Below are 10177 nucleotides of genomic sequence, written 5' to 3' on the forward strand. Positions count from 1 at the left end.
TGTGTGTGTGTGTGTGTGTGTGTGTGTGTGTGTGTGTGTGTGTGTGTGTGTGTGTGTTAAACATTTTGAATTGATTGAGGCTTCCATGTCAAGTTTAACTTCATCAACTTTTTTAACCAGTCGAACAAGTCAATAAAGAAAATCTTGTATTTACTTGAATGACTTCTCCAATGTGACCGATTATAAAATATTTAAAACTACCTAGTCTAATTATATGTCTTGCTGAAAGGAACAAATAAGCAGGATTCATACATGGATGTGAAAATATTAAGAATCATTAAAAAAAAAAAAAATTTTTTAAATCATTTATAAAATATAACTGACAATATTCAATAAGATTATAATACCCTTTAGAAAAGCAAAACAAAAATATATACTTTTTATTGGGTTAAAAATAGACAACATCCTGTTTTTTTTTTTAATAATATGCATCAAGATTTATCTATTTAAATAACTTCAAATGACCAAAAAAAAAAAAAAAAGCAAGAAGCACATGAATAAATATCAAAGATACATTATCATATATTCACAACAATAATAGACAAAATACAACATCAAACAACAAATAAATACTACAACTAATACTATACAATAGTGCTGTTAATACTACTACAGCCACCAACACCACAACCACCATCAATGCTTAAGCAATCTGTATATAACTTTTGCATTACATCATCAAATAGCACATTTGACAGTATATTAAATGGGACTGGAGGACAGGATAGACTACCATAGAAATTCAATAACTGTGACAAATGTGGTTTCAAAAGACACAAATTTCCAAGTGCAACACTCATTGATATCTAAATATGTCATGTCATTCACCAATATGATTATTCACATGATGTCTTCAGTGTAACAATGTACCAAGTTGATGCTAAAACTAAAAGTAGCAGCTGCTGGTGTACTTAGATATCTCATCAAATTTTCAGAGTTAAAGGATTTTAAAAAATTATGATTGTTAAAAATTTAATAGAATAAGAAAAACAAGAAGTAATGAAGAGACTTGATACTGAACTAGAACTTAGTGTAACCTGAATGCATCAAATGGAAAACACAATAGTAGATACAGGCTCAGTACATAAAGGGCTGATCTCTAATTGTGGAGGGAACCTGTGGAAGAGATAGACTCAGGAAATGTGGACCTAAGTGCTGAGAAAGGAGCTTCAAATGTTGGGCCTCACTGAGGAGATGACAAGGGACCAAGGCTTCTGGCAATTTGCTGTGCTTGAGAAGACATGTCAAGCTAAGTAAAATTGCAGCCATCCATACATACAGGTATGTATTTTACAACCATGTCCCCTACTCCCTCTCTCAGTTGAGGTCTTTGTCTTGCAGGCTCACAGGTGCTGGTGTCATGTAAAAGGCACCCGTTTTGGTTTCATGAAAAAAGCACCCGTACCAATGTCACATAGAGAAGCACCAATGCTGGTGCCACAGAGAAAGAACTTCCAGATATAAATTTAAAATTTATTTTATGTAAAGAGTGACTGATACTAATTACTTAAATCATGTTTTTTTGTTTTTTCCATCTATCCATGCATCCATCTTTTCTGCTCACTATTCCTGGAAGGCTTGTGGTGCAGACACTTCCTTCATAGGGTTCTATTAAAAGTAACCACCATTAGACTCTCTTTTATGATAAAATATAATATTCAGACCCCTGGGACTCATAAGATCAAAGCTTAATCTGATTTCCATGGTATATAACTGACTGAGATTATAATGCTCCCCCTTGAATGGGATGCAGCACAATGCAAGGTTAATTTCCCAACTATTGTTGGAATTCATTTACAGCTGAGTGTCAAGCAATGTGAAATGAAGTGTCTTGCTCAAGAACACAATGCACTACCTGGTCCAGGAATCAAAATCAAGACCTTACAATTGTGAGTGCAACACCTTAACCACTAGGTCATGTACCTTCACTAAACTTGAAGAAAAGAAAAAAAACACCCTCTTCTTAATTAGTTAAAAAAAATTTTTTATGATAAATTACTTAATTTAAAGACAAAAATTCTTAATTGCAGCACTAGATGTTAATCAAAGAGAAGAAAGAGATGTTAAACATATATTCCTTAGTAAAGCATTTTAACATTTTAAAATATAAATTTAGAATAACTGTAGAATCTTCAGAATTATCTTTGCATAATTTTATTGTTGTTTCTAAATGAAAGAAAGATGGGATGAGATGGAACTGCTTATAGCAAGCAATTCAGCTGAACTGAGCTGCAAGTTCTTACAATTATATCTGAAATATTGATTTCTTAACAAAGCTCTAGGTCATATTTCTTTATAAAGAAGGTTGTATAATCAATTGAACCAGCTTCAATATATCATAAGTAATGGTTCTATCCAGCTGTATTTGCATTCAGAAAAAAACAAATCTTCTAGAATATGTAAAGCATTTAGTCTGGTGCTGCAGTATTTATGCCTATTCCATCTTCTTTTACAAGAAATATGAGGCTGGTTTGGAAATGCACAAAACAGTTATACACAAGAAATATTGGTCTTCATAAGATACTAATTAGAAGAAGAGTATTGTTACTCATGAAGAGAAAACAAAATGATGAAAATGAAATATAAAGATAAATGTGAGATGAGAAGATGAAAAATCAACACTGCTATCGTTAATATAAGTAAGATACAATATTCAAATGACAGTAAAGAGCAAGTTTTTTTTCAAACAGACTTCTACTTCTCACAAACAATCCCTAAATCCAATCCAGTTGGAAACTAAACTGCTTATAAGAAATCACGACTGCCTCTTGAGAGCTGAGACCTAGTCTAAATCAAAATGTTATTAAACCTTTTCATATCAACCTACCTGAAACTGTCCTCTAGTTTTATGGTACAACCTCCATGTTTTAAAGTGATCTTAACTAAACCTTTTCTTCAAAATTTCATGTCAATAATGAGTTATTTTACTAAATTTTTCAATATTTTCAAAATTAACTGAAACAAATAATTGTATGTCAACAAAAATAAGGTAACAAAAGGTTAATCTAATTAAGCAGCAGCCAAAATAATTATGTAACACATGCATAAACACCCTTCACTGACCCTCACTTAAAAAAATAAAAGAAAACATTCAGTCCACTATTCGCATATCTTGTTATTCTGTCACTAGTTTTGGTCACTGGACTGTGGTTATGCTGAAGCAAGGCCTCTAATATATAATTGATTCTACTGATCCCAGTTTTAATCAACTGGTATATATTTTATCAATTTTGGAAGTTTGAAAGGCAACCTAAACTCGGGAAACATTTGAACTCTGAACATTAAAGAACATAACCAAATACCTTAAGACATATTATCTAATGCCCTACAATTATGTGATCTCTTTGCCATATCCATGGTTTGACAATCTATACAGCAATTTTACAGAATATGTTTATGAGACGATTTTAAATATTAATGTTTACATCAAAAACAAGAACATCATCCTCATTATCATTAACGTCATCCTCTTCTTATATTCACTTTCCATGCTAGCAAACATTGAATGAGTCATCATGGTCCAAGTTAGTTTTTATTCAGAATTACTGCCTTATAGATAAGTTGGAGGAGTACATCTTGCTCACATATCCCATTTTTGGCATAGTTTCTATAACTGAATATCTTTTTTATTACCAATCACTTTACTAAGTGTACTGGGTGGATTTTATCATGGCACCAACACTAGAGAGGTAATCATGCACTTTGCAAGGCTAGGGAGTCCTCTTGACCCTAAACTGTCTTTGTTCCCCATCCACTTTACAGAGAACACAGGATACATTTTATTGTGGTACAAACTCTAGAAGTCACCTTGTCCCCTGCAAGACTAAGAAATTTTCCTCACTTTATGATGTCTTCATTTTTTTAAGACAAATGTGACTGAGAATGTGAATAAAAGAGAGTGACAACCAAGATAGTCAAAAGAAAGTTTGAATGTAATGGAATAAACAGAGTGACAGGATGGTAGAGGAAAGAGTGATGGAAAAGAGAGACAATGATATCAGATAAATGTTGGTTGTTGGTAAGGAGATCGAATAGAAAACAGTATGAGCTGCAAGATGAGATAGCAATAAAGATAGTTTAAAGCAAGAGAGGGAGAGAGAGATGGGGAGGATAGCCAAAGACATACAGGTGTTGTGAATGGTAACTGTCAATGAAGCATCACATGGAATAAAGAAATGACTTTTCTGGGGTTTTCTAACAAGGCTCTATAACAATTTTAAGTTAATATACCTTTTATAATTATTATGATCAATATACACATTCCCGATATATTTTGTATAAACTAATCTTATTAACTCCAAGGATGATGAAAAGTCATCTATGGTACACTTTCAACACAAAATTTTAAGACATCAAAGTATCATAAAAGAGTCTAGTCCAGCTCTCTGATCACTGCAATATCTAACCTGCCCTAAAATCCAGGGAAACAGCAAATAGAAATAAATATTTGATATGGTTCAAGTACAACCCGGGTACTCTGCATAAAAGCATGTGCTACATAGGATTTAATAAATGTTTCAAAGTAATAATGTTAACGGTTGATATATAAAACAATAAGGCAAATATTCAAAATGTAATAAAATGTTCCATTTCTCACCCTAATTTTAATGCCAGGCCAACTTGATAAAAAGTTTCATCCATCAGTAGCATAGTTGACTCCTCATTATTGCCAGAATCATGCAAATTCAGATTGTGATTGGATTCAGCCTAGTAAAATTGATATCTTAACTTTAACATGTGCAGATAGATGTCCATTCCCTTGGTTTTACACGAGTGGTTAGTAAGGAAATTACTGTTAGTGAAAGACTATATGTATAAAGTCACTAGATGAGGAGTAATATAAAGGTGGGGAGAAGATGAGGAACAGTAAAAGAGATTTGAGTAGCTTTCAAAACTTCTTTCAATGTCATATCAATAGCCAGTATAGATACATTTGTCTTTACAGAAATATTTCAAACAAGGTTAATTAATAGCAAAACAAGCTCTTTTTTCAATGGATATTGTAAAATATATAGATCAAATCATGTGACCATGATTTGGTGCGATTTTTTTTTAGGGTGTCATTTCTATTGTAGTCACTTACCTTTTGGCCTTATCAGACAACTATTCTTAGCTTATAACAGAGAAAACAGTTTAAAAAATAATGTTAGAAAATACCTAACAGTTGACTCTGTCTTTTAAGTTTTACTTCTTTCCTCAGCCAGTAAGCTGGAAACTATTTATATTTTTTATAAATTATAATGATACCTCAATTCTTTTCATCATGACTTTCTGAATGAAAAGCAACCCTGTATGTAACCTTAAGAATAATATGAAACAACACAGGACTAGTTTTTGTATGAGAGGAGATAAAGATAACAGAATCAATATGAACATCACACTTTACCTTTTTTTACTGATAGGAGAATCTCAGGCAAACTCAGCACTAGCATGAAGTGAACTTAAAGTCGACAGATATCAAATCTAGACTTCTAGACTTCTCCCAACAGTGCCAAATCAGCTTAGGATGAATCTAGGTGTGTGTATGTGTGCGAATTGGTAAATGAGAAAAAGTATTCATTTGTTTGAAGAATCCTAAATGTAAAACTAACAGTTATGATTCAAAAAGCTTCAGCTTATAATAATAATAATAGCAAAAAAAAAAAAAAGAGTGCCATTCTTATTAAGTGAATGATGTTTTGGCATCTAGTGTGCCTTCCACAGGTTCAAAAAGTAAACTTGTCAATCTACTTCATTTTTGGTAAGATTTTATAGAATTGAGGTAATTCTCCCGGTAGGTATACAGAAGCAAAAAGAAGAAGAGTGCCATTCTTTTTTTTTTTTTGCTTCTGTATACCTACTGGAGGAGTTACCTCAATCCTATAAAATAATGATGATGATGATCATCATAATAATAATAATAATAATGATAATAATAATAATAATAATAACAATCCTTTCTACTATTGGCACAAGGCCTGAAATTTTCCAAGCTTAGGAACCTTTCCAAGTTGTTGAAGATGACGATGAACAGTTGCATGCTTAAACTAAGCTTTATTGCCAATTCTTCAACTGATAATGCAGGATTTTCTTCAAGTAATGCCTCAAGGAGCTTATCATCAAACTCAACTGGACGTCCTGTTTGATCTTCATCTTCAAGGCTGAAATCTCCACTTCTGAATTTTGCAAACCATTTTCTGTAAGTTCTCTCATTCAAGTATCCTTTCCCATAAACTGAGTGTATGTTTCAAGTCGCTTCCGCTGCAGAGTTTCCTTTTTTGTACTCATAAAGCATTATGTGCCTTAAATGCTCTTTGGATACTTTCATGTTAGAAAGGGTTTTAATCAAAGAAATTTAAATTCTATTATTCTGTAAAATAATATTTAATTAGTTTAAATGTACACAAATGCATAAAAATAATTTTTAATTCCATTAGACATTCTAAAATACTATTAAATTTCATTCAATTTTAAAAAAGGTAAAATCAGACAGAACTTATGGGATGACCTGATACAATATCATTTATCAATAAATATTAGAATTCTCATAAGTGAATAATGTAAGCTTATGATATAACATGGTGGTGGTGTCAGATAGCTACCCAAATCTCCACAAACCATGCAGCAAAAACAAGCACAGAATACAACATTTAATCTATATAATGCAATAGTAAATTTAAAAAATGTAGTTTATAACAGAATTTATACACACTCACAAAAACACAAAACTTTTACATTTATGCAAAAGGTAAAACATTTATTTAAAAACATGATAATTTGTTAAGTGACTGACAAAGAAAAGAAATGAAAACAAATGACTGGTGACTTATAAAAATTTATTTGAAGAAGGTTTATTTTTGATTTCTGTAATAAATATTCGTGAAAATCAAAATCTGAGAACTTCAAGTAAATTGTAAAATATCTGAGCATGACAAACATTATCGATGTAAATGAAGGTCATTTTACATCTATTTTAGTTAAATTTCCTACAGTTGAATATTGCTTGAACATATTTTATACACACACACACACACTATGACACTGCATAATCCAAACAATCCTATTTCTTCTACCAGTACTACAACAGTCTCAGATCTTTTGAAATTGCTTGCAGTACACCATATCCATTTAAATTCATTTGTAACATATATTTCTTTCATCAGTTATCCCTATGTACCACACCTTCCAGATCACATACTCCTCAATCCTTCTTCACTAGAATTACACTCCTTTGAAATTTGAAATTTCTATTGAACAATGGTCTTCAACAATTCAAATCAAACATGAACCATATCCAATTAATATTACTTAATTGCCCAAAAAGATGAATAAAAAATTTAGTTCTGGTTTATCCTCTTTCCTACATTTTGAACAAAGTAGAGCTACATTAGATACTAAGGCAACTATACAGTCGACATATAAATCTGTATTTTCAATTTCAGGAATTAATAGAAATTTTACTACAGGGATTTTTTCCTTCATTCATGATGCATAACTTTTCTGTAACTTTCTTAATAAAAACAATAGTGGTAACTAAAAAATTAATATAATCGATTTATAATTTGAATTTTTGGGGCAGCAGTCATTTTTGTTTTAACTAGTTCTGCTACAGTCATCTATGTTGATATCACCTCAGCTACCGTCTTCTACATTGATAACACCTCTGCTACAGAATGTTTTTCCTGTGGTCAGTTGTGATAAAACCTGCTCAGATACAGCCAACTCTAGAATGGTCTGTTCTACAGTTAGTTTTGCTGTGATCAGCTTTGCAGTTAGATAATCTGCTCCAGCAAATGTATTTTCAACAATTTAAATTGCTTGAATGGTAGAAGCAGTAAAAAGAGAATTTCAGAGGGATACATCTGGTAAGAAAGAATTGGTCTAACAGTTTAAACATATCATAAGGAAGCGAGTAAAATATATTGATAGAAAGATGAGTAAGTAGGTGAGGTAGCTGCTTCATGCAACTTAGATGTAGGTAGATGTCAGAGAGCCAGAAGGTAACGAGAAAAAAAGAATATAGTAGAATTTGTAGGGGATATCAGAGGCAACTAGACTGGTGTTAAGTTCATCAACTCTGGAGGACTAGAAAGTAAAATCTGACTACAGTGGGATCTGAACTAGGAATATAAAGGGATCTAACTCAATGCTGCAAAATATTTTGTCATACTATTCTTTCTGCAAGGTTCCCCTCAGAAAAAAGTAAGGATTTTTTTAATTAGACAGAAAAGCTTGGGAAAACAACATTAAGTGTCTGGTCCAGAGACAGAAAGCATTGCTTACAAAAAGTTGTAAACTTGTGAATTAAGAGCCCTATCTTAGTCAATACAATTTTTTGTGAGAATAATGCATTTCCTTTGATTAAGTATTATTTTAGTAAAGTTCAGAGTATAGTCAACTTAATGGATCCTGATATATAACTGGTAATTATTATGCACCGATACAGAGAAAACAGGATAGTGAAAAAAACATTAACTATTTTGAAACCAACCCACTTAAGATCACTCTTATTCCTATGATTTAAACTTTCTGTCTTAAAGTGATCTAAATTTAAATCTTCCATAGAAAATGTTAATATGTATTTGAAACACCAGCTTAATAATAACTAAGTTTCCTTCCTCATTTTCAAAATTAGATGAAAAGAGGTAATGCATTTCAATAGAAATTTGGTAACGAAAGGATAAAGTATCATTTGTTAAGTGTAGTTGTTTACCTATCAGGTGAGAGTTCAATTCCTGGATCAGTTAATCAAAATATAGGGTTCAAGTGGGACAAACAAATAGTATCACAAGAAAAAGAATATGCCTGTATGAACAACTGAATGAAAACAATTTACTCCCATATATTTAATATAGTCTAACCAAGTCATTTGATGAGGTTATATAAACCCAACATAGTTGTTCCTTACCTGCAAACAATGGTCAGATTTCCCTTTTCTTAAGCATATAAATTAACTTCAAGAGAGAGATTTTTTTTAATTCTTGAAATTATTTCCCTTTTACTTAAGAGTCACTAACTACTGATGGTAAAAGATTTGTTTACTATCACCACATTCTATCCAACTTTTAACAAATAGTACATCTTCTGCTAATGTGGAAACTATTGTCAGGTGTTTGGACAGTGAACTGTATGAATACTTTTAAAAAAGTAGGCTGCTACCTATTGAACAAAAAGGGTGCCAAAAGAGGTGAGGGGAATGAAAGATCAGCTGTAAATTGACAAGCTAATCATTGAAATTGCAAGAGAGGGCACACAAATCTGAGCATGTCATAGATTGATTATCATAAAGCATATGATATGTTACCATACTCTTGGATAACAAGAACTATAGAAATGTATAGAGTAGCAGAAAACATGAGATGTCTTATATGGAACAGTATGAAATATTAGAGAACTTAGTTGACAGCAAGGAGTCAGGTATAAAGAGAAGTGAAAATCAAAAGAGGAATCTTCCAAGGGAACAGTGTATCCCCACTGATCTTTATGCTGGGAATGATTCCCTTGAGAGAAATACCGCAGAAGACAAAGTTGTGATATGATCTGAGAAGTGGTAAAGGAAAGCTTAATCACTTGCTATTCATGGATGATTTGAAGTTGTTCACAAAAAATGAGGCAGAACTGGATAGTCTAGTCCATTCTGTGCAGATTCTCTCAAATGATATGATGTTGGAGTTTGGACTTTCAAAATATGCTGTGATGGTGATGAGAAATGTCTGTCAGAACAGGTGTATGTATGCCAAGTGGTGAAATCACGAAGGCAACTGCACCTGAATTCAGATATAAATACCTGGGAATACTTGAGGCAGATGGAATTAAGCATGATGATATGAAAGAAAAGACAGAGTATTTGCAAGGATTGAGAAAGATATTGGATGCCAGAAACATAATTTGGTAATAAACCTATGCAGTCACCGTGGTTTGTTATTGAGCTAGAATTCTGAAGTGGGGAGAGATTGAACTAAAGGAGTTAGACAGGAAGACAAGAAAGTTCCTGACCATGCATAGAACTCATCACCCATGCGTAGATATTGATCACCTATACATGAAGACAGCAAATGGAAGAAAGGGACTGATAAGTGAGAAAAACTGTGCATATTGAACATGGGAACTTGCTGAGATATCTAACCCAAAATGAAGAAACCTTGTTAGTGGCCTGAGGCTATAGTAGAAGACACTTGCCCAAGGTGCCACGCAGTGG

General features: G+C 32.4%; 1 protein-coding gene across 4 annotated transcripts in view; it reads right to left on the reverse strand.

The window, feature by feature from the left end:
• Window positions 1-5600, reverse strand: part of LOC106877132 (V-type proton ATPase 116 kDa subunit a 1) — a 96253-nt gene extending 90653 nt beyond the window's left edge. The window contains exon 1 of one of the 4 annotated variants that reach the window (XM_052970606.1): window positions 4598-5600. In XM_052970606.1, the coding sequence (XP_052826566.1) occupies window positions 4598-4650 (53 nt within the window). In that variant the 5' untranslated portion in view covers window positions 4651-5600. The remainder of the gene's footprint in view (window positions 1-4597) is intronic. The other 3 variants (XM_052970609.1, XM_052970607.1, XM_052970608.1) reach the window with 3 other exon arrangements.
• Window positions 5601-10177: the final 4577 nt, after the last annotated feature.

This window comes from Octopus bimaculoides, chromosome 9 (genome assembly GCF_001194135.2).
Source record: "Octopus bimaculoides isolate UCB-OBI-ISO-001 chromosome 9, ASM119413v2, whole genome shotgun sequence".
NCBI classification, from domain to species: domain Eukaryota; kingdom Metazoa; phylum Mollusca; class Cephalopoda; order Octopoda; family Octopodidae; genus Octopus; species Octopus bimaculoides.